The following is a 25,282-nucleotide window of genomic DNA, read 5'->3' on the forward strand; positions in this document are numbered from 1 at the left end:
ATGTGAAACAAGAAGTAGTGGTAGCCTCCATGTCATTTTCAAGAAGGTTTTGAAGTTATTAATATTATATTATTATATGTATATATAATACATACATATTATAATATATATTAATATATGTCCAGATATGCAGTCACTGCAGTGTTGTCAGGAAGATATACCTACCCAGCCATGCTCCTTTGTCACCTCCCCACAGTTCTGAACCCCCCCCCGCTAAGGGAGAGAACACCTTGAACTATCTTTGCCTTGCTTGGACAAAGTAAGGGTGTCCCTTTAAAGCTTTATTTAGCAGTTCTCCAATAATGAATAAGCTGGAAGCTGATTTAGGGGCATCAGGAAAGCTGATGAAAGCTTGTTAAATGCTTTGTAAATACTTACTGAACCTGACACTTCACACTGGGTCTTATAGGCTAAGATTAATCAATAACAAAGTGTATGGGGTCTGGTACATTTGGAAACACAGAATGCAAAAGAATACCAATACACTTTTTTTTTTATATGTTTTTGGTTGCTTTAACAGGAGCATTTAAAATATCAAATTCTTCCCTACCATACTGTACACTGCAGTGCAAATTAAAAGTAAAAATAACAAAGTTATAAAAAAAAATAAAGTCTCAGGTATACTACCTAATTTTAACAATGATGCTCTATTCAAGCAACAAATCACATTCAACTTTGGTGCTCATTACCTCATATACTCTTCACTTTGTTCTCCTATGTTCTAAACTTTGGTCTCACTGTCAACATTTTTTTTATAAATAAAGTTGCAAGTCTTCAAAAATAAAAACTAGGATTTGAAATCAAAATTCAGAATCAACAACTTCTAAGGCAATGCAAAAGGCACAAATGGAGAAATAAAAGTCCAGTTTTTTTTTTTTCTGTACCGCAGTTGTTGTCATACAATGGGAAACCTGCCAGGGTTTTTCGGCCAAAAACTTTATGATGGAATACCACAAAACAAAACTGGAAAGAACAGAGATGTCTCCTCGTCACAGTATACGAAGACTTAATCAAGAAGAGTTGTATTTTTACCACATAGTCTTGGTTAGCTGTAGCAGTTCACAAAGGCGATATGATATGATCAACCACACAGGACCGAGAAGTTAGGTCACGACCTGAATACATGGACTGCCCTCACCACATATTGCCGACAGATGGGGCATTCACTCATGCGCTTCCCACACTTTGTGCAGGTTACCATGTGGCCGCATTCCAACAACACACAGTCAATGGGGGAATCCATGCAGACCTTGCACAGGTGTTCATCATTTACAGTAGTGGGTTTTCCTGTTGAAAAATGCACATATTACATACAAGGGTTACTTATGGTTCCACTAAAAATAATCAGAAACATTTATTTAACAAAAGCCAATAGTTTGTTTTTACTTAAAGCAACCAAATAGATTTCAATCTCAAACCAAACTAGTTTTCGATGGTTGCTATGTGTTCATTTTTTTTTTTAGTCAGCCAGAGAGAGGAAGTCTCCCCATAGTGAAAGGAATTTCCATTTTTAATAATAATGAATAATTTGGATTTCTCATCGCTTTATTTCATGACAGCACTGGTCACCAAGACAAAGAGTTATTCTTCTCATCGAACACTGCAATACAAATCTGACTGGGGTTCTGACCCCTCACCACACATTACAAACAATTCAATGATTTTGTACAGGTATTTTGTGTACAGCTTCATTCAACAAACAACAGAGAATTTTACATATGGTATCAAAATTGCAGCGAGATATGTTTCACTGTAGCAAATGAAACGATACACATTTTCCCCTATGTATATGAACCTGGAGTGACACTATGATTGTCATATAAAATGGCAGTTACCTTTTGCCACTTGCATAGCAGTGCAGCATAACTTAGCAGCAATAGACAACCTGCCTGTCCACATTTTGTTATTTTTACAGTAAAGTTCTGCTTCATGCTCAATTTTAGTTTTCACTTCCTAAACCTTAATCTTAGCCCATGGTACATTCACCTTTACTGGCCATCACTGTTAAAAGGCCATTCATGCCCTGCCCAGTTCTTTCTTCATTTTGTACACTGCTATTATATATAAAATGTAACAATACTTTACACTGTGGCCGTTTCCAGCAGTACAAAGTAATGTTTCTGCAATCACTTGACCTTCAGGAGGATTCCTAGAAAAAGTCCAATTATCAAGCAGAATGTACCACAAGGGAGGTAATTATTTCCACAAACATAGAAGGAAGCCTTACTCCCTATGACCCTCCCTGGCAATAGTTCAACATGTGCTTAAATGAATCCTTTTCTAACCTCCCACCCTCTTTAATCTTCTCAAATTACAGGCCTGGGACTGTGTGTGACCTGCAATCAGAACCTTAAAGGCTCAACACTTCAGTCTCAGACCTGAATTACATGATATAGCAATGTATGACACTCTGCTGCCTGCGTCTAATCCGTCTCGGACAAGGACACCGTGGATTAGACATAGCTGGCTTCTTACCTTCTTCATCGACTGCAGAAGCTGGAAAAATACAAAAAGAAAGATTGTAAATATATACAGAAGGACAAAGGCAAATACGTTTACAGGTTGAGAAAAAAATGATTATTAGTACAAGTAGTCCCTGAGTTAAGGACATCCGACATAAGGACAATGTGCAGAATGGAGCCTGGATGATGGGGAGGTTTGCATGACTTGCAGAAGAAATCTTTTGCTAAACACAGCTGAGGTTGTGGGTTATCTTAAGGACTTAGCTCTTTCTGCAACTTCTTGTAACCCTGTAATGACCTAGACAAACTCTGCAGCTGTTTCTTTTTGCATATCAAAGCGCAGCTTGCTCAAGATAAGTTAATGAATGTCTAGGCTTCATAAAGTGTTTTTTTTTTTGCTTTGTTTGTGATTAACTCAGTGAGGATTTTTTACAATATCTGACACCATGCTGCACAATATTTTGTTGAGACAAACATCTGTCCTAATTGTATTTATTAAAATAATGTACTTGTTCTGACTTACATTCAAACTCAGCTTAAGAACAAACCTACAGTCCCTATCTTGTATGTAACCCGGGGACTACCTGTAATATTATAACACACTAATAATATGATAATAGATATTATAAAATCATTAGAAGATAAATCATCTGTACAATAAAATCCTAGGAAACTAGAGAGAATTTACAGAGACTATGTTCTAATACAAAGACTAATCTATTTATTTAAATATTTAAACTGCACAGAAATATTTTGTATTCTTAAAGGCCGAGATCAAAATCTCAAGATAAGAATTAAACACACAAACGAGAGTCAAACCAATAATTTAGCTCTTTTCTGTACCAAATGGTAAAGGCAGCAAATAAAAATTATATATAAAATACAATCTTAAAGCTGTGTAAACTTAAAGTTGAACTCTAGCCTTGCACTACTGTACAGGCTACCCTTTTGTACTGAGGATAGCACTACTCTCGCTACCTAGCTGGAGGGTGTCCAGCAATTTCTGTTTTTTTCCTGTCCCGTCTGACAGTTCCAGTCATTTTTATAGATTTTAGTTTTTTCGACTGTGAAGATGTAGCATCATATGTGAGCTTTAGCACTGTTTTTTAGATTCCTGTTTTTAGGAATACACATGCAACTGGCCTCTCCCACCAGCCATGATTTGCCTGCATAGCCACAAGATGTACAAAAATCGTGCAACAATGTCCTTGATAAGCCTACAAGTGTGAGAAGTGAAGCTGATGTGATGTCTTCAGATCCACTTTCTGTGTCATCACTTTCACAGTATCGCAGGGTTGAATGACACTAGGTGTCCAGAGAGAAAGCAAATCTTGCAGCCTGTGCTGCGTGGGAGGAGTATTTAAGAAAAACCCTAAGGTGGCCTTTGCATTATTAGGTTATTTATCATTAATGTGTGAACCTTCTACTAAAGTGAAAATGTAATTGTCCCCAAACAGGATGAAGAAAAAAAAACAGCTCAGTAGAAATAAAAACCTTGCTCTCAGGTTCCAGGCTTTTCCTGATGCTGATGTCACAAGGCCTTAAAAAGATCCACTAAATTACATGCACTGCCTCATTCAAGTCTAAGCAGTGTATATTAAATATTCTTATTATATGGTCAAAATATATGTACCTTTTTGTATAAGATCTTTCTGCTCATGGTATAGTCGAGTAACACGCTCCATCAGTTCCCATTTTTCACAGCAGCCCTTGTAATTCACAAAGTTTCGAGCCAAAATCTCCTTCAATTGACGCACAGACAAGGACTCTATGTCATCTGGATTGCTAATGTCAGAAAGTGAGGCCCTTCTTCCTGGCACCAGTATTTCTTCTGAATCTATGGACTATGACACAAACAAGACATAACGCTACCAGTTTCAAAATATTTCGTCCCAGTAACAAATAAATGGAATTTTTGTTACCCCTCTCTGGTACGAAGATATTTTTATCAGAATTCCCATGCTGCTTTTCAGCTCAAGGCCACTGGTCAAACAAGTGCCAAACACTGCTACTTGAATACAATTGTTCAGCTTCAATGCAAAAGTAATAGTAATGAATTGAAAGATGGGTCATAAAGTCAGGACTGTTTGTGGATTTCTGTGCCCAAAGACAAGAAAACCCTACTGAGAGATAATGAGTCCCCCACAAGATCCTAAGAGCTAGTTCTTGGGTTCACAATCTTGGTGTGGTTAGATGCATCATAAAACAGAGAAAAAAGTTATGAATCACTTTAGTAACACTGGAAATACCAGAAATTGAGACAACTGTACTTCTAGCAAAGAGTGCCAGGCAACAACTTCCTATTTAAACATACAATTATGAAATAATGGGATGTTTTAAAAAACATGTGACCTCTAACAACAAAAACTTTGCGTTTTTTTTTTATAATAAAGAGAAGAGTTTTACCATCTATGATTTCACTTTTTTATATTATAGTATCAAGGAAAAACATTTTTTTTTTACAAAACAAGGGACGGTGACAGTAAATATGTGCTTGTGAAGTGGCACATAATAACAAAATAACACTATGCAAGCCCTAAAACACCCATTAATCCGTGAGGTTTAGAATGCTACTTTCATTGTTTTCATTGGTGTCATGCTATAGATTTGGCTCCACATTGTTGACCCAGAACAAATATAGTGAAGGAATTTTAAACCCAGTTACAGCACACTTGCTGTGGTTCTCTAAACTGCCTCATGTAGACAGGGACAGGCAATCTACATTTTCTCAAAGGCCAGCAATGGCAGCCCCCATACTTCCATTGTGATAGTTTTATTTCAATAGCTGATCTTTCTGCTCTATCTTCCTGATCACAAGAAGGAGTTATGGAGATAAAGAGGAGGGAGAAGATGAGGATAGGTTTGTGTTCTATGTAAAATGATTACATATAAGGTAGGCAGGGTTGACGCCACACATTTTTTACAGAATTCATACCCCAAAATATACAGTTTATTTATTAAAGAAATTAAGGTATGTACTCAGCAAATTAAATTATTATCTTTGCTGACCTCAACCTTCCAATCAGGTGCAAGAACATTTCTTGGCACATGACTGGGTATTTTTGCAAAATAATATTCATTATATTCATATTCACAAGATATGCAACTTTACCAAGCTTGAGGATTAAAATTTTTCAGCAATTGCTTTTGAAATATTATAAAGCAACCCCAAAAAGACACCAGACTGGCAGCAGGTGTAATAGGACATAAAGAAAGTTACCTCTGTCTCATCTTCCTGTTGGTCTTCTACCTGTTCCTGTGCTCTTGTATCTGTATTAGATGATACATTCGGAAGTGTCTGCAGTAAAGAATAGTGCAAAATATGTAAATCAAAGTGCAGTAATAATTTAGTGCGGCTTGATAATAATGGTTTCGGTTTTCTTATAGATATACATGAGAAAATAAATCAGCTTAAACTGGAACTCCTGCAGATTCCAAGACATTTTATAACATTGGCGGATTAAACTATATCTAAAAATTATATGCCTGTTATAGCAGTTTGTAACTAATCAGTTGTGACCCCCATCACCCCCAGAAGGCTGTAGTGGGAATGGGTAGTTCACTCTGCGTCTTTGCCATGTCAGAGAGGTGTCATTTGGAATGTGGGAAACAGTGGACTCCAGATTCCATCATTGCTGGTAGTGGGATTTATGATCAGTGGTACCAATTATTCATCCCTTACTTGGTCCCAAACAGTCTTTTTTCTCTTCTATATAGGTTCATAGGTTAAGGCTCATAGGTTGATCTATAAATCTGACCTGTAAACCTGACTTCTGTACCAGTTCACCTACCATGGACAAGCAAAGTAACCAGCAAAGTGATGAAAAGCCATAACTTCTGTCCATGCTTCATCCAAGTCAGCTCACTAGGTAGAGCCACCTATAGAGATGACCATATCAGAGCCTGAACTATAAAAGTGTATGTCTTATTTTATTCCTGGATATAAATGGTTATTGCCATCCAGGGCTTTAGATTTCAGATTATTGAATGTTCCTATGACAGCAAATAGCAAATGATTTTAAGGAATCCATTCCAGGTTTTCTGGATCACCCAGCTTTACTGATCAAAGTGTATTCTCTCCAGCCTTGGAGAGCTTTAGTAAATCAGGGCCAACAAATCAAGCAAAATAAATATTTTTATTAGGTGACTGGAAGGCTAGAATGCCTGTATGCTTTCGTGAAGCCCACAGTCCCCTCTTTTACTTTTTTTGCCTCTTCCTTTTTTCCCCAAACAGAACAAAGACAACTGTAATCAGACATCTTGCTAGAAGCAATGACACTATATCAGAGCAGAACAGGGGGCCTGGTCCACTCCCAGCCAATGACAGGTCAGTGAAAGGAGAGCAAGCACAATGAAGGAGCTCATTTTTCTAACAGCATACTCTCTGCAATACAACACACCTCGCTGGCTTCTCAAATTGTATTGTATTAATGGTTAGTGAGCTGCAGTAATTTGCAAATAGAATTTAGCAATAATAAAGGAAGTGTTGTTCAGAACCTAGACTTCGCTCACAACAAATCAAGGACAGCCATGTAAACAAGATAGGAGTTGCTCTGTTATAGACTTCTTGGGTTACCAAGCATGAAATGAATGTGCTATCAGACTGAGCTAGCAAAATCAAGGAAGTAGGAACAATATTTTGCTGTGTGCTTGATACGATCACAGAAATGCAGAATGACAAAAAAAAAGTAGCAGCTGTTATTTCCTTGCACGTCATCTCAGTACCTATGTTATTCTATGTTTACAAAAGGTACACAATGTTTACAACTGTTGTTCCTAAAAATGTGATGTTTTTGAAAACTTTTTATTCTCTATAAACTAAATTACAATTGATAAACTTTATTCAGAGCCTTGAATCAGAGCCTTGAAGGAATGCAGAATGCTATCGTTTCAGAACCCCCGCTGTTTCTATACGACATGTTTGTAAAATAATTATCAGACCTACTTACTACAGCAGATTCTTTGTACAGGTAGCTGTCACTACGTAGTCCTACAGGTGTTCTCTTTATACTCTAAATTTGGCATGAGACCTCCAGGTTCTGGTACTGATACTTTCAGAATGGACACAGTAAGTACAGCATTGCATAAGTATTGAGGAAATGATACAAATAGAACTAGACAGTGGAGACAATGTAACTCCTGCACATGCTCAGTGACTGGCAACAAAGATGGCATTTGGGGGATGCATTGGTGACAGGTTCGTTGACTGGTCATTGCTGCAGGGTGCTTAGAAAAAGTGTGTGCCATAATCAGTAAGCTTACCCACACCAAAAAAAAATTTCTGTCTGTTTAGTTTAGTTGTTTATCTCAGACTGTAGAATGATTAGTCTTTAGGCAGGCAGGTCATACTTACCTGCCCAATCAAAGTATTTTTCCCACAAACCTGGTTCATCCCATATTTTTTGTATACTCCCAACGATTTAACATTTACTAACAACCAACCAATAAATACAAAAACTTTTATTAAATGCATAAATATTACCAACTACAGTAAAGCTGCTTTGACCACTTACTGTTGGAATATCTTGTGGTGGTTGTGTCTGAGATGAGCCATTGTCCGTTATGTGGCTGCTCTGATTATTTGAAAATGGGGGTACAATAGTCACATCTGGGTAAGGCATGGGCCTCCTTTCCAAAACAAGCTGTACCAGTTCTTCTTTTTCACGACATAGATCAGTAGGTATGTCTCTCATGGACAAATAATCTCGAAGATCTTTTACTTTTAGCTTTAATAACTCATCCCGGGTAAAAGAAGTGGAACGTATCCTCCGGCACAGCTGACAAAGAGGTAGGCCATCATTTAACTGCTGTAGACACGATCCACAGAAATTGTTCCTGCAATCCATGCAAGGAGCCTGTAGAGAAAAAAATAATACCGACTAACAAAGTAAGCAGCAGTGTTTAAAGACACACATTCATATACATGTCACTATAATTATGGAGCAGGGTATCATACATATATGGTACATCACTTTTTTAAAATAAATACAATGTGAACCTACACAAAGTTTTATGTTACAGAAGGCCTGGACAAATCTTTACAAAACCTAAAAAGCCTGCAACGTTGCACCTTTCGCCTGACACATGCAGTTCTCAGTTCCAAAAAGTTACCATGAATATGGACAACAGCCTTTCAGCCTTTTTAACCCCAAGGAACCTTGGATTGAATTGTCATGTCTCAGGAAACCCCTACTAAAACCAATTTTTTGCAAGGTTATTTAACGGAAAGCTTCTTATATTGGTACCCAGTGGTAAGAATAATCACCCTTAAAGATATCAGAAGTGTCATGCAGCTGGCTCTAGGAAATGGTGTTGGCTTAGGAACAGTGCAGGCATCCAAATAGAATATCAATGAACATCCTAAAGAACCCCTAAGTAATCTCTGGAGGAACCCTGGTTGAGAATGGCTGATGTACACAGTTCTCTACAGCTCTCTTCCCAACACCAACCATACAAACCACCACCTGCCAACAGCAGTCAAATACACAGTCTTCCCCATAACACCCGGATCTAGTATAGACTGACACAGGATGATGGACACAAGATCTTTATTTTGTCAATGTGCACTTACCTCCTACCTGATTAGTACTACTTAGTGGGGTACCTTAGTGGGACAAGAAGTCCTAGCACTAGGGGACTTTTTGTAGTCGCCATTGTGACCTGCAACCAGGATTTGTCTAGCCAAGTGTTACAGAAATTTTACATACCAAGTTGATCAGTATAAATACATTTGTAGCATTTGCGGTAATTCTACAAGTAAGGTAGAACTAGGCCATACAGGTGACTGGAAGATCCAGTATGGCTCAGGGAATGGGTATGGTATAAAGGACAGGCTACAACGCTTCCAGTAATGCCATGGTGGCCATCTTGGTAAAGCTCATTGTAAACAACTTGGTCCATCTTCCCCATGCAGCTTTGTCTACTAACCAAATTTTTTGGGGGTTGGGACCAAAAATCTTCACATTAAATGCACCAGTAATCCTGGCTTGCTGTGATATGTGCATGTGCTGAAAATGGATACAGAGCACATGAAGAAGGACATTTAGGTTTAAAACAAAATAAACTAAAGTGAGAGACTCTTTAAATCTTTTGAAATCTTTCACTAAACAAATGCCTTGTCTGCGAGAAATAGGGACATATCTGAAAATGACAAAATGGACCTGGTCAGAAACAAGTTTAAACCAGGAAATATAAAGTTGTTAAGAAGGCCAAGGAAACACACAAACTAACCTGACTGCTGCGGTGACATCACGATGTGTGACTGTTAAACAAAGCATGGCTTTTGTGGCAACTTGGGTCAGCAGATCACTAAGCAAACAAAGACTTATTTCTGTACAGAAAGCTTTTCACTGTGGGCTGCAGAACAGTCTATTGTTTAGGTTTTTGCCATAGACAAGGGATTTTTCAGTTTCAGGCTTGAGATAAAGGATGTGTAGAGTATGTAATATCAATAGCTATAAACACTTCATACATAAAATGTAAGGATAACAATGATTTGTACAGAAAAAGATAAGCAAAAATATTACACTTACATCCAAATGTTTTTGGTGAAGGTGGAGGGGATTCAGAGAACTTCTATTCTGCAGCTATATACATAACATACACTAATGACCTATGTCTCCAATCCTCTTTCAGCTGCTGTACCTGTTAGTCAGAGGCCTGACCATAGTATTTAGTAACCAGGGAGGGTTTGGCTATAAACACACACATCCCAGGGCTATTTATAAAAGAGTGATGTCAACATTCAAATGTACTGGACAGATTTTTATCGCCATGTAAAATTTAAATCCATTTTACAATAGAATATTTATGCACAGGTTGATTTTTTCTTTGTTGTAAATTTTAGGCCACCTCTGACCAAACTAGTAATTTATTTAAAAGGAAAAAGATTAGGTTAAATTTGGAACTGCTCTACAACACAATGTTACTGAAACAGGAAAAAACACCACTAATAAAAAAAATTAAAATAGATCAAAAGATAATACCTTCTGGATCTGACATGGTTTTGTTTAAGGTGTACTCCGGCCTTACCTTTTGTACAGCTGTACAAGCTCTTTTCTTGTACTTAAATTATTTGTATGCATTGGAATCTGTAGCAAGTCAAATAGAGACCCCTCACGCACTGGATAATGTACTGGGACATTCGTGCATCAAAATACCACTATTTCGGGGACTAGGGAAAGACATTACGTGTTTACCTTCCTGGTGGTTGTTTGAAGCCCAGTACCACAAGCTCTGCAGGTGACCTCTCTAACCGGAGGAGAGGTTCTGACATTCTGAGTGGATCGATCCGTTGCTCTACCACTGTGTGAGATCTCTTCTGGGCCAGTATCTACACAAAACCAGTTACAGCATGCAGCCCACATAATCAAACCTGCAGAAAGAAAGCATCATCATTATAACTATTCAGTAAAAACTAACTGCTTATAAAAAGCCAGGGTATTTGTGTCAATTTTATTGACACAAAGCCTAATTTTTTGACTCTCCCCAAGACTGGATAAGATAAACTATTATAGGGGAACCATCAAACTTGGAGTAGATCTGGTCCAGACTGAAATTTTTAGGAAATCCATCCCAGGTTTGCTGGATCACCCAGGTTCGCCCATTTTTGTGAAACAAGCACTGACTAAATAAAATATTAAAATTTACTGACAGATTTTGAAATAGATTATAAAACTGTAGAAATTGATACCAAAAGTAGCTGAATATATATCTGTATAAAGACAAAAGGATAAAACAGTATAATTATCCAAAATGTCTATTGAAAATATACTCAATAACCATGATATATATCCACTTTGTGTGCAGCAATTGTTTTTGCAAACTGAAATATCCCTTAAGAAAAGTAAACGTGGTTTCACTATAAAGAGAGAGAATGACAGAGGGGAGGGTGACCCTGCAGGCCAACCTACTCCAGAACAGAGACAGAAAGACCACTCATTCTGCACAAGAGGAGAGAGCTTCAGAGATTGGTCTTCACAAATTGGTCTTTATTACAGGAAGTTTTTGGACCAAGGAAAACTTTCCCACTGGAAGAAATACACAACGAATACAAAGATTCTAGTAAGAATTTTACATGCCATGTATAAAAGCATGATTCTCCTATCCTGGAGTTCCACTTTAAGCAAAGTGTAAGGATAGGTAGTTCATATATAGCTATATTTCCTTTTAGTCCTGGATAGAGTAGGGAAAAGGTTAAATCCTTAATATTGTTGCTATCTATGTCACTTTGGGGTGATTTTATTTTTGTTTCGGAGATGGAACCAAAAGTGAGTAAATATCTACAAAGGTAAAGCATTCTCCCTTTTAGACACCATAACAGGGGTACTGAAAGATTTCCACCTCCCGTTTTAGGACAAGTTCAAAATATATTGGATTTTCCCTCCTGTTCTATATTGGAGACAATGGTCACCAGGACAAATATAATAACATGCCCCCGACAAGGACACGGGCAGAGATGAAACCAAAATGAACCAATCAGCAACCCCATGACGTTTCTATCGCTGGAGAGGAGGGATATTCAATTAGACACAATACTTTGGTTTTATGTTCTGGAGGATTATCTCACCTAATCATTCTGTACAAAAGAATCAATAGAAACGTTTGTCCAATAAAAAAGGAGCAGCTGTAAACTTTATGCCATGTTTGTTAAGGCCTCCCTGTGTCATGCTATGACATATTATCTAGGAAGATAAACGTCCTACATAGTGACTCAGCAAGTAAACTTGTTTATTTGCAACAGAAATTCTTGTTCCTTCTCTGAAATGAACTTCCGGATAATTATCATTGATATACAGTGTATTCTAAACACAAAAACATATTTTTATTATGAGAGGCCAAAATTATCAACAGATTCAGGTACTTCTAATGGCTGGACGCAATATTTCTATTCACAGGTCTTCTATAACAGATCTAATATCTCCAAAAGATGGCATATGTTTACATCTGAAACACTTATCCTGCATTATTTTATATCATCCCCCTACTGATTATCTAGCCCTGCAGAGATCAATGTGCACAAATATTCATTCACTGCTCACAAGACAATTATAATTAGGATGTCCACCATTGCCTTTAGTCCTGATCTGGTTGCTCTAAGCCACACAACGACATTTCAGCAGATTTTCCATCACTTCCTGTCTGGTGAAACCACCATTAACTGGACAGGAAGTGAAGGTAAATCCCACAGAGTCATACAGAAGAGTAAAAACCCCTATGTTTTACACATTATCATGTTTTCCAAAACCACGGGGGGAAAAAAGAGTTTTGGCTTTATATACGGTTTAATTTTAAAATGAAATTTTTATAGTTACCAGGATTCTATCCATAAATATTTTTGGACATTGATCCTGAGAAAATGACAGTCTGAGGTAGCAGTGTATATATCAGCCCTGGAAATATAGCAATAGGTTTATATGTTTTTCTATTGTTATTGTGATAAAAAATATTAGATGTAACAGGAAAGATGCGATTATGGACACTTTGATAGCCAGTTTAGAAAAGAAAAGGGTGCCTGTGGGTCAGGGTTGTGGAACAGAAGAATTTATTGTGTGCCTGGGGTCAAGGGGTCAGATTTATTAAAGCTCTCCAAGACTGGAGAAGATACACTTTCTTTAGTGAAGCTGGGTGATCCAGCAAACCTGGAATGTATTTCCTAAAAGTAATTTGCTATCGGTTAGCTTCACTGATGAGAGATTTAATAAATCAAGCCCAATGTTGGCAAAAATGGATTGATTTGAGCCCAGTTGTGAGCCCAGGAAGGGGTGATCTTTTTATGTGGGTTTGCGTCACAAAAGAAAAGGCCTGGAATAATTCAGAGGTTGTTGGTGGACGTGCAGGTCAGGGTTGCTGCGTCAGTCCTTGCTGCATGGAGCGCATTTTAGCAGGGCATCCAGCAGTTACATGACCAGAAATGTCTACACTATATGGGACACGGCCGGATAAGCAGGAGTGCGATAGTTATGAATGGGAAACCAAAATGAAATAAAATGAAGAGCTACCTATCAAACTCCCAGAAAGAAGTGAACGACTGTGTTTATATTTGTTTTGGCTGCTGAAAAAATACCTTTTTGTGAAGATTCCTTTAGGATTATGTGCTTGTTGTAATCCAGAATCCCCCTTAATATTTTATTAAATAGAAACATTTCAAACCCAAGGTGAGTCACAGTGTTCTGCTGCAGGCTCTACTGCAGTCACAACCTCTCCCACTCAAGGTTGGGTCTGTGATTGAACTTTATGCAGGGGTGGTTTCCTGCAGTTGGGGACCATTTTTTATATGCGGCAGTGGTGGATCGCAGAGCAGTTCACATGTCTTATTTGGCTGCACGGTTGCCGTCTGAACATTTGCACTGCAGCACCAGCCGTGCACACAGCAGCAGTTTATTCTGCACTCAGGAGCTGCCAAGTATGTGGTCTGTCACTGTGGGTGTAAATGTGACCTGTGCTGGTCCACGTGAGTTGTAATGTCATATTTTTACAATATTGTATGTATGATATTGTAACATACAACAATACGATATTGTATCATACAACAATACATCTAGTTCCTCTGCAGTCATATGTGGAGAGGGGGAACAAGTTCACACATAAAGGATGTGGACTCCAAACATACAGGAATGATAGTGTACCAGCTTACAGTAATTTCTCCCTATAAGAAGAGGTTCTTCAAGGATTCTTCTCTAATAGTGATAAATGAGATATCAGACACACAGTTCCAAATGAAGTGCATCTCACATAAAGCGGCAAAGACATGATACTATTGCTAAAGAGTTCATTGGAATCCTATACAGACAATTAAGCCGTGATCAATATTTCATCATCCATGCAATGATTAAACAAGACAACAGTATGCTATGACAGCTAACGTTGTTACTCAATAGAACAAAACATATTGTTTAATGTGCCATAACCTGCAACAATCACTCAGCATCCAGTTTTTAATATTCTGAGTAAAGTAAATGTAACATATGATTAAGTGTGATGGATTTCTGTACATTTGATATCATCACAGGTCATCACACTACTTCCAAGCAATAACATTACCTTGGTCTACATTCTAAATGACCAAATTGACCATTATTCACTCTTTCGGGTGGAGGGGGGAGAATCCTGAACAATTTAACATTGTTTTGTGATACCAAATGTAGCCAACTAATCTTTGTCTAGCTTGGTAATGAATCTAGAAACAAACAATGAAGGGTCAAGGTGTTAAAGCCCAGGGGGAAAAAATCTCTAGCAGTAGGGCTACCCCAGGGTCAAATACTTATTTCTAGGGAAAATGAAAAACAAACAAAAGAACTCTTACCACTTTATTCCCTTCTCCCACAGGCTCCTCCTGTATGTGTGTGTATAGTCAGCACAAGGATCAATGTAACAGTATTTATTTACCATCAATTTCCTTATTTTAGTCTTTGCTTTACATATGTATACATTCTACAGAATTGATTGCACAAAACCAAAAACCTTTCAGTAAGTCTTCCCAAACAGGTTGCAGAGAAGTACAGCTGTAGTGCATAATCAATTTACTAGAAAACTAGTCATTATGGTGTCAGTTTTCCTAAATGACATGCACACCTAAGGAAACACCCAAATGTGTTCATAATCAGTTTACATAGCAGGTTGAAACACCTTTCAGTTTCTATAAATCAGTGGAAATGTGAAGCGTCATCAGCCTGTGACACTGTCAGATGATCACTACCGGTGTCCCTTAAATCCGCACCCTGGGGGAGGAATTCAGGTCAAACCTGTTAAGGTTATGAAACAAAGCCCTCATTAGGACCGACTATCATAGTCACCAATCCAGCAGAGATCTCAGGGCAGCTCCTTACACAAGTTATATCACTGACGGGCAGAAACAAAGACCAAGGATTAGGGTGACACAATAGCAAAGAGTCTAATCTTGTAAAATTCCTAAACTAAGGCAATAGGAAAGTCATTAAATAATCCTTTCAATCCCTTTACTTCAATAGACATTTATAGGTATATTCATAACGTGAGAAATGCAGGAACCTACAGAAAGTGAACTTCAATGATTCTACTGACAACAGTAAAGGCTAAATTTAGAGAAAAGATACATTTGGTACATCTCTGGAATACATTTCCTCATGTGTTGTCCCAGTAAACAAGGTGCAAATACAGCAATATACTGTTGATTTGAAAGAAATATAGTATGTGCCTAACTTCCTCTTCGGTGAGTCAACACAAGTCTGAAATCCTAAAGTAAAAGTTTAATCTTTCCTGCCCCCCATCCCCACAAACATAGCAGGTGGTTGGGTGCTGTATATACCATTTGGCAATACATATATATCTGATACTAAGATTTCATTGAATGAAAGGGTGGGCCAGGCACAGCAAAACTGGACAGGAAGAGGCTAGATAAAGTAAAGCTGGTTTTATCTGACTTCTAATGATGCAAAACTTACAAATTGCAATAAAAACAAGCAATTTGAGTATAGAAGACAACTGAAGCACATTTCTCTAGCTCCTGATCCTAGATATGAATTAACCTTACTGAAATTGTAAAGTTCTGGCCAATGCCTATTTGACTCCAAGCAATCATTTACTTGTATATTTACTCAAAGTTTAAGGCTATGTACACACCTGCAATGGTTCTTGTCCAATAATTGGTTCAGGGCCGATATTGGACGAGAATCTGCCGCGTCTACAGCACTCGTCGTCCATCGTCCAAACGACCGTCCTGGCAGATCCACGGACGATAGACGAACGATCACAAGTGAAGGGGGAGAGCACAGCAGGGTGCCGCTCCATTGTTTTCCCCCTCCCCTCCTAATAGAGCTGACTGGTGCTGTATGTACAGTGCTCGCTCATGCATCGTGCAGTCATTGACGCAGTCATGCATCGTGAAAGATCCTTTCCAACGACAAATATTGCACGTGTGTATGTAGCCTAACTATGAAGAATAAAACACCAACATCAGCCATTTCCCTCTATGGCCAGTAATTACTAATATTACCATGGCAGGCAGAGGAAAAACATCCAATTTATTATTATTTCAGGCAACATGATCTTACCAAAACTGGAGTTCTCAGGCACCAAACAAATCAAATTGGTGGTCTAATTGGTAAGAGTAGGTAACTCTAATTATATAGAAATGATGATGATTATGATTTAAAGAACATGTTATTATAGAGTCCTGATGTTTATAGTGTATCAATGCCTTTTACTAATACATACATGTGGAAATACTAAAAAACAATTATCATACAAATATTCACTGCAGCTTCTCAGCATTCATGTCAATCAAAGAATGGGAACAGACAAAGGATGATTCCCATTGATCTCTAGTAATCTTTTCAGCGGTATGGGGTACCATTAAAAGGTGAATTATTGGCCCTTAAAGCCACACAAGCTGACGCATGCTACTATCCCAACTAATGGACTCTGTGTATGGAGGCTGCTGTAAATTCCTAATAATTCAGGTTTTCAGTGTTGTGTTTAATCTGTTTGTTTCTATCGGGTTAGCCAATGAAAAATTAATTAGGATTCTCAGAAAGCGATGTCTTGAGAATGGAGCATTAAAAGCACACACAGACTTTTGTCGCTGAAAACGATTTTTCACGATCCTTTCCAATGATAAAAAGACTAAAAGATGAAAGAATGAGCGCTGTTCTGCTCTATGGAGAGGGGAGGGGGAGAACTAGCAAACGGCACCCCACTGCGCTCTCCCCCCCTTCATTTGCATTGAAATCGTTCGTGGATCCGCCAGGATGGATCCATGAACAACTTTGGACAGCTGCTGTACACACGTCAGATGCTCGTCTGATAAAAGTCCTGAAGCGATAACCATCTGATATGTGTACGTACACTTACAACAGCCTTTCTGTAACCAGTAGGGGACTGACGGAAGTAAATGTAAGAAATACTACATTTATAACATCATTATACATTTTACTGCCTTTATTCTCTCTATTTTATGCAAAAAGATTGCGCAAAATCAAAAGCCTATTAATCCAATACCCACTTTAAATAGCAAACACTGCCAGATGCCATCTTATCACTTGCATTCACTTGTAAAGGAGTCTTTCATTTCAGCCTTCCTCTGCTTTTATGGATTCTGGGCTTCTATGGATTCTGGGCTGCAAAAGCTCTTGGATTGAAAAAGTAGGAGGCATCTAGAATTTTATGTGAATTTAGGCTTAATTTATTTAAATTTCACATAAAGGTTTACTTGAATCTATAAAACACAAGGAATCAAAATCATAACCCGGATCCCACATTGTGCATTATACCCAAACTTTTCCACTCACAACTTTCCAGAAGTGTTTCAAGGTACCTACAGATATTACAAATGTTCCTTTGCATAGGCAGGTCAAGAACAGACTAAGAATACCAGAATATACACGCAAATTTTATGTAGCAAACAGACAACAAGATGTAACTTCTTACTCCTTCTTTAAATTACAAGGAGCTCAATTACACAAGCTTTGATCATCATCACACACAGTGAGTTTTCCCACCCCAGTGTGGAATCAAAAGAAGCAGCTAAAGAACAAAAGCTGGGGGAAGATATTTGCATATGAAGCTTTTAAAGTGTCCTTGCTTTCAGAAACTCTGTAGATAATTATTGGTGACCCTTTGGGTACTTACAGTAAGTGTCAATGCTAATAGTTTACAAGAATAACTGTGTATTTGTCCTAAAATAGACAGACTATTTAGTGTATGCAAGCAATCCAACATTAGTGAGCATCACTTATATAATCAGATAAGGTATTTGGCTGATTTCACTTGTTCAGCCCAACACCTCTCCATTTTCTTTTTCCCATATGTAAGTAGTATACCCAGACCTAACCTCAGGCATAGTTGCAGAGCTGCACATTATCATAATTACAGACAGGCAATTGGCAAATTGTATGCTGGAGAACCCTCTATGTGGGATCAGATGGGAAAATAATTAAAGGATACCAATGGCTTTTTTAGCTGAGTGAAGTTTATAAAATAAATTTAGATACAGTACAAAAATAAGCTGAAGTGAAACTGATATATTTTGTTTTAGGTGATCCAGAATTAGGAGTCACTGCTAAATAAAAAAAAAATATGTTTAATATTTTTGTATTAAACAAAAAGCATGTGTGGACTAATAGCTGTCTGTAAACAAAACTGTCACTTATTGTAGGCAGGCCACACCAAGAAAAAACAAATAAAGTTATTTGACACAGGTGCCAAACTTTAGTCTCATGTACAGAACCAAAATTAGAAAAAAGTTGTCTCTGTCCAAATATTTATGGGCCTAACTGTATTATAAGAAGTTATTAGCCAAGTTTCAAAAAGTAAATCAAAAATGTTAGGGCTTTGCCGTTCACATGAGGCACATTTTACAGAGCAGAAAGGGATTTAAGGTCTGCTTAATGCTGTAAATTAATATGTCATCACTACAAAATGACACCGGGTCTGTAGATGTTATTTGTTGTTATGGGGTTTTAATTAAATCCTAACTCTTTGGGATTACTTGCCCCAGATAAAAACTTCTGCAGGAAACCAAAGAAGATAGTATTTGTAGACTTACCAGCAGTAAAGATTAAAAAGATATATGATGGAACACACCTGAGGGTGGTATTACCCAAGTATAGAGGACCCCCCTCATCCCTGTCACATTTCCTTTCACACAGTTTCTTCAGTCACAATCACTACTCACTCCTTTTTTCTCCTCTTATTTCTAAATATACACTGTCCTCTTTTCTACATCTCACATGCCCGCCAAGATACAGGTTTATGAAATCTAAAAACCAGTGTACACATACAGAACTGTGGAGAGAAGACCCTAGGAACTGGGGTAGCAGCCAACACTGACATACTTCCGAGTCAAATATCAAAAGACTGATAATTATTTTCATTGACATTTATCAATATGCAGGGAACTAAGACCTGGAAAAGAAGCAATCTAAAACCGTTTCCAAAACAAATGTATAAAATGAGGCAAATTATTTTTTGGGCATGTCATATACCGCTATACTAAAAAAAAATTTACAATCATACAAACTACAAGAAAAAGAAATCTGGTAATGCAGATACAAACATCACCCCAGATTTCCATGCCTGAAAGTCCAAAATATTTTACTCCTAGAGGTAGGAAAGAATGGTGGGGCTAGAACTGACACCAAACTTTCAAACTGACACCAAAGTGAACTACTCTTTGAATATTAAAAGTGCTGCTACACTGCTACTTGGTAAGCCCCAAAACGTTACACTTTTGGTTTTTCATACACTTTAACACGTAGGGAAACTGAACGGAAAAATTCTGTTGACACTTTTTCCATAAAGAAAGTGCAAGTATAGTCCAAAGGGGTAAGACAGCAGCTAACAAAAGCTGTATTCTCACTTAATAGTTCACATCTAAGTAAAAAATAAACAAAATTTCTTCCGAGTATTGCAGCAGATTACAGAAGATTTATACAGGTCAAGAAACCAGTCTAACAGGTCTGTAAGTAATGTGTACCAATCATGGCTCCGTAAGCTACATGTAACAATGAGAAGCCTAAAACTGCTTAGTCAATAAAAGAAGTCAACAAAACAAGAAACAAACCTTTCAACGGCAATGTTTGGCTTCCTGAGGGCTCTTAAGCACCAAGAAATATTTTGCTAATGTTCAGCAATGTATCCCAAAATCAAGAATACTTAAAAAATCAATCATTTTTGTTGTGCCAACCATTGGCGGGTAGTTGTCAGGGGCAAAACTGAATTTTTGCAAGTTACCTTGGCAAACCCAAAGGATTTTGTGCCCCGATATCATACGCACTTTTGCACAAACAAGCTTTAGCACATGTGTTGCATTTACCAGACAATACCAATGCATTAGGATGCAGCCTAACACACATATACAATTATTACTGTACGATAAATTAGTTAACTGAGAGAATAGGGGAGGGGGAAGAGCAGAATTAGCTACCTGAATAAGAAAATACAATGACAACCAGAACCCTTACAAACCCTCCATCTGTCCGCTAATAAAATATTCAACAAACCTTTTCATCAAACACAAGGGTTTTACCACCACAACATTTAATGTACTGCTCATAAAACACTTCCTTGTATTACAATGTTAGTGAACAAATCAAAAATAGAGCATTAACAGATTGTCACAAAAAATTACAGTATATGATACGAGATTCAACATTTTTCTCATGAAACCAATTTATAGAAACAATGATAATATTACAGGCCCTGACTCATAGAGGTGCCACGATGAACGCATTATGGGCAAGAGGTGCCGTGCCAGGCACATCAGGGGCAATATATTAGATTTTTGTTCCTGGGTTTAGACACACTACCTGTTAATTAAGTAAATACAAGAAAACATTGTTATGGTCAGGTAACCCTGCAATAAGTGAATACTTCCCACCACCTCATATCCCCCTCCTATTGTGTGTAAATTCCCCCACCTACTAGATTGTAGGCTCTTCGGGCCAGAGTCCTCTCCTCTTGTATCACTGTCTGTATTTGTCTGTCATTTGCAATCCCTTTTTAATGTACAGCGCTGCGTAATATGTTGGCGCTATATAAATCCTGTTTAATAATAATTATTATTATTAATAATAATAATAATAATAAAGATGGTGAAAAAATACACCATTGTTATAAATGTGTGCTGTGTGAATTGCTTACAGCCTCCCTATTGTATTCCGCAAACATTTACTATAGGGCCAGCTCATGCCTTGACAATAAATATAGGAACATTGTTCGGATGAGCAATGGTAATTCTGTACGGTTTACAAAGCATTCAAAGGATTACTGAGGTATGGTGTGGGTTTTTGCTTAAAGGTTCTGACCCATCATACTCCAGTGCGGTACTGGGCAAAGGATGAGAGCAACAATATATAAAACACATTTTTGTAATGAACACATAAAGAGATCCCATCAGGTCTCCAAAGATAAACTGCTCATACCCAAAATACTTACATCTGTGACTCAAATCTCCTAACTCTCCTCCATAACCCCCTTCAAATTTAACGACACTGGCACCTAGGCTGCCATAACATAACACAAGGCACAATGCTGTGAATGGGCACTGATTGTTTTTAAATGTTAATCTACACATAAATACTATAAAACAAACATTCTACAAATACACATAAACATAGTCATAAAGTGTCCATAAAGTATAGAAATGGCTAAAACATATTTTTATTTCTAAATAGGGTAGATTAGAGTTAGAACGTTTGTAAGATTTTACCAGCTGTCGGTGTCTCCCAGAAAAACCGAGACAGAAAATTATACAAATTGAAAAGTTTGAAAGCTGTCACCAGAACAGCTGTAAAACTTTTCAATTTTCTTCAGCTTAATCTGAAAACTAAAACTATGTCAAAACGTCAGATGATTGTCACCAAGACCCACAGTTGTGTTTATCTTGGGCAAAAATCTGACACGTGTACAGCGGTCTGCCGTACCAGATTAATGAATGAATGATCAGGAATGTCCACTATGAAGGAGAGAATAGTGGGGTGCCGCTCACTCGTCCTGCCTCTTCATAGACCAGAACATCGCTCACTCATTCATCTGTCACTGGAAATGATCACAAAAGATCATTTCCAGCGACAATCATCTGATGTCCATCACATGTCTGTATGTGGTTTAAGAGCAGAATTAACCATCAGTATATGAAGAATATGTCAATGCTGTGTTCCTACAGTATTTGAAACGCACAGACCCAAATCAAATCCTAGAGTCACCTCGTACTGCCTTTCATACTCAGTAAGGAAGGGAACAAGTTAGATGCTGAAACTGCAATAACCCAGAGCAACCAATCAGATTTCAATGTTCATTTTAGCATGATAAAAAATATATATTTGTTACATTACTGACAAAAGCTATGTACACACGTTAGATCAGTGGTTGCCAACCTTTCGGACCTCACGGACCACTAAATCCACGGAATCCAGACCGTGCGAGCGTGGGCAGCCAGGTGTTACACAAAGGGGAAGAATCGGGTCTCTCCCCAGAGTGACCCGATAATGCCAGAACTCCACCACACTAAATTCCTGGGGGGGACAATAGTGCAAAGTTGTGTCCACAGACCTATGCTACTGTCCTCCCCAGGATGTGTAGAAAGCAGGTCTGAGCCTGCGATGGGAGAGTGGGCGAGTTGTGTCCATACGGGGAACAGAGCTGCGAACCACCGGTTGGAGATTGCTGTGCGAGATGTTTTCTGGGATAAATGATTCTGATCATCCCAGGTACACATCTAGTGTTTGTACAGTAGTCTTCCTATGGGGGAGAACAGAGCAGGGTGCCTCACGTTGGTCCTGCTCCTGCCCCCTCTACAAAACTGTGTACACAGAGCTTGCTTGTTTTATTGATGATGAAAATTATCATGTTTCCATCAACTGAAATTTAAAGTGGAAATAAAGTCCCACTTAGAAACATCTCTAATCAGACAAGTAGTTATAGCAGAAAGGAACAGGGGACGTCCCTTCTGCGAAAACCTCTTACGTGCCTGATCGCCGTCCAACCGGCAAATTCACGGCTTCCCTTGGGTGTACTGGCAATGAATGAATCTTCCTCACACCCAAGTGGGAGTTAGGTCACCCTGGTATGGCCAATCAAGATGGCCAGAAATCATCTCCAGGAAGATAAGAAGGAAGAAGATGGTGGCACCCTGCAACGGGACAAAGACATGTGAGTGTTGTGGGATTAGTTCTGCTTTAAAATCTGTCTGCAGCTTTAGCATGTGTAATTGTTAGACAGAGAATACAATTTTGTAATAATATACAGGTTGTCCCCGGGTTAAGGACATCTGACATACCGACTTACTCCTAGATAGGAACGAGACTTCCCTGCTCGCTGTGGGCAGAACGGAGGCTTGAAGGGAGGAGGGGCGGTTTGCATGACTTGCAGAAGAATCTTAGGAGCTGAGCAGATCTGTAACCTCTTGTAACTCTTTAATGACCAAGAAACTCTGCAGTTGTTTCTTCTTGCATATCAAAGCACAGCTTGCTCCAAAAGTTAATGAATGTCTAGGCTCCATAAAGTTTTTTTTTGCTTTGTTTGTGATTAGCTCACAGTGAGGATTTTTTACAGTAACTGACACCACGCTGCCTAATAATATGTTGAGACAAACATCTGACCTAATTGCATTTATTAAAATAATGTACCTGTTCTGACTTACATACAAATTCAACTTAAGAACAAACCTGCAGTCCCTGTCTCGTATGTAACCCGGGAACTACCTGTACTGGACTAGGGACTAATACACAGGAACACATCCATTGCCATTTTTACACTCCATCGACTGATCTGATTGGTAATCAATTAGTGGAAGTGAAAACACCACACAATTCCATTCAAAAAGCCAAAAAACAGTGGGTTTTGATTGGACGCCGTAGATGTGATCATTTGATGGGGTAGAACATGGAAGTGAAACTTATTAAGTGTGTGCTAGGTCATGTTTGGTCATGTTTGGACACCAAAGTCCTGTAATCTGGCTCTGTGCGCTGTAACATCACGTCCCATATTGTGAGGTTGTTCTCTATGTCATACAATCGTTCTCTATGACTAGTTTAGTCTGTACCTTTGTATCATCCCAACTCATAACACAGAAGAATCCACAAGAAGATATTATAACATTCCCATCACGTGGCACCGCTACCACAGCTCTATGTGGCAATCAACATCATGTGAATGTTCTACCAGAGACAATTATGTATCCTCATACACAGCAAAGTGACATCTGCTAATAGAGAATACACAAGGTGGAGATAATCCAATCACTCAAATCCATTATAAAATATTAAGGTTTTTTCAAAGTAAATCTTCCAATAATTTTAAACCTGCCAAAAGATCCTGATTCATGCATTTCCTGTTACAGGGTGACAACACTCCTTCTGTCCCTAAATGTAAATCTGCAGTTTTTAATATATTACTAATCTACGATCCTGCCCAGAGGACATTTCCTGTTATGGGGTGACAACATCCTGTCCGATTCCTCCATAGATCCCCTGCGTGGTCACCCGGTCTTCTGATGAACACTACACAAATGTAACTAATCATTACAGACATGATTCGGGGTTGTCACCATCTGGATAGAAATGACATGAAGGTGTGTGGACAGGAAGTGGCTGCAAGAAAGCCATAGGAGATCAGCAGCACTCATACACAAAGATAAAAGATATTTGATTTAGAAATGAAAGGTATTTGTTTATAACACACAGAGCTTTATACAGGTGAATGGCATCCTCCATTGGGCATAGAGTCTTCTCTGTATCTGCCCATGGGGGTATATTATACCCGGGGTCACCAGCAGAGACAGCGCCCCCAGGTGATCTCCCCAGGCTGTGGCAGCCATGACACCGGGCTCAGGTAATACCCTGCTGACCAAGGGTCACACACTGCACAGATAACGCAGCGGCTCTTCCTGTGTAAACTTTTCTTTCGTCACTTCACAACTGTCCTCCTAAGTACGGTAACCGGTGACTGTAAGTACGAGTACCTGCACGGGTCACGGTGACACAGGTGATCCTCCCTGCCCCGGCCGGGGTCTCCTCTCACAGCTCCCGGCTGACCCCCGATAGCGGCATAACCGACCACCAACTACAAGGAAGAGACGAGCTGTCCCAGGCTGGAGCTGGAACGTAACCACGCCCCTTCAGTAGATTACGCCCAATCAGGGAAGGAAGGGCGTGCAGCCACGCCCTCAGACGTGACTGGGTTCCATGAAGTAGACTTCCTCTGATTCCCTTCAGACGTGCAGTCCCTGGGCTGCTCCATAGCTTGTAGGGAGTGCTGTGCATGGATGGCTGTGCATTGTATCAGGGAATGTGTCACAATGGGCTCATAATATGCTCAGGTTAATTAGAGTCAAAAGGTTCCAT

The 25,282-nt window shown here is 38.7% G+C and overlaps 1 protein-coding gene across 1 annotated transcript; it reads right to left on the bottom strand.

The window, feature by feature from the left end:
• Positions 1-25,047, bottom strand: RFFL (ring finger and FYVE like domain containing E3 ubiquitin protein ligase). The gene is made up of 7 exons (XM_072416266.1): positions 24,901-25,047; positions 10,661-10,836; positions 7,976-8,317; positions 5,683-5,760; positions 4,096-4,306; positions 2,476-2,496; positions 1-1,287 (listed from the first exon to the last, which is right to left on the bottom strand). Exons 2-7 carry the CDS (start codon positions 10,826-10,828, stop codon positions 1,109-1,111), a joined length of 999 nt encoding a protein of 332 aa, XP_072272367.1. The 5' UTR covers positions 10,829-10,836; positions 24,901-25,047; the 3' UTR covers positions 1-1,108.
• Positions 25,048-25,282: the final 235 nt, after the last annotated feature.

Source organism: Pyxicephalus adspersus, chromosome 1, assembly GCF_032062135.1.
Source record: "Pyxicephalus adspersus chromosome 1, UCB_Pads_2.0, whole genome shotgun sequence".
NCBI lineage: Eukaryota > Metazoa > Chordata > Amphibia > Anura > Pyxicephalidae > Pyxicephalus > Pyxicephalus adspersus.

Excerpts from the sequence above, each read along its gene's own strand:
- RFFL (XM_072416266.1), bottom strand. The coding sequence starts at position 10,828 with ATGTGGGCTGCATGCTGTAACTGGTTTTGTGTAGATACTGGCCCAGAA. Across the intron at positions 5,761-7,975 it reads CACCACAAGATATTCCAACA|ACACTTCCGAATGTATCATC; the intron begins GTAAGTGGTCAA and ends TCTTTACTGCAG. Across the intron at positions 4,307-5,682 it reads AACAGGAAGATGAGACAGAG|TCCATAGATTCAGAAGAAAT; the intron begins GTAACTTTCTTT and ends TTTGTGTCATAG.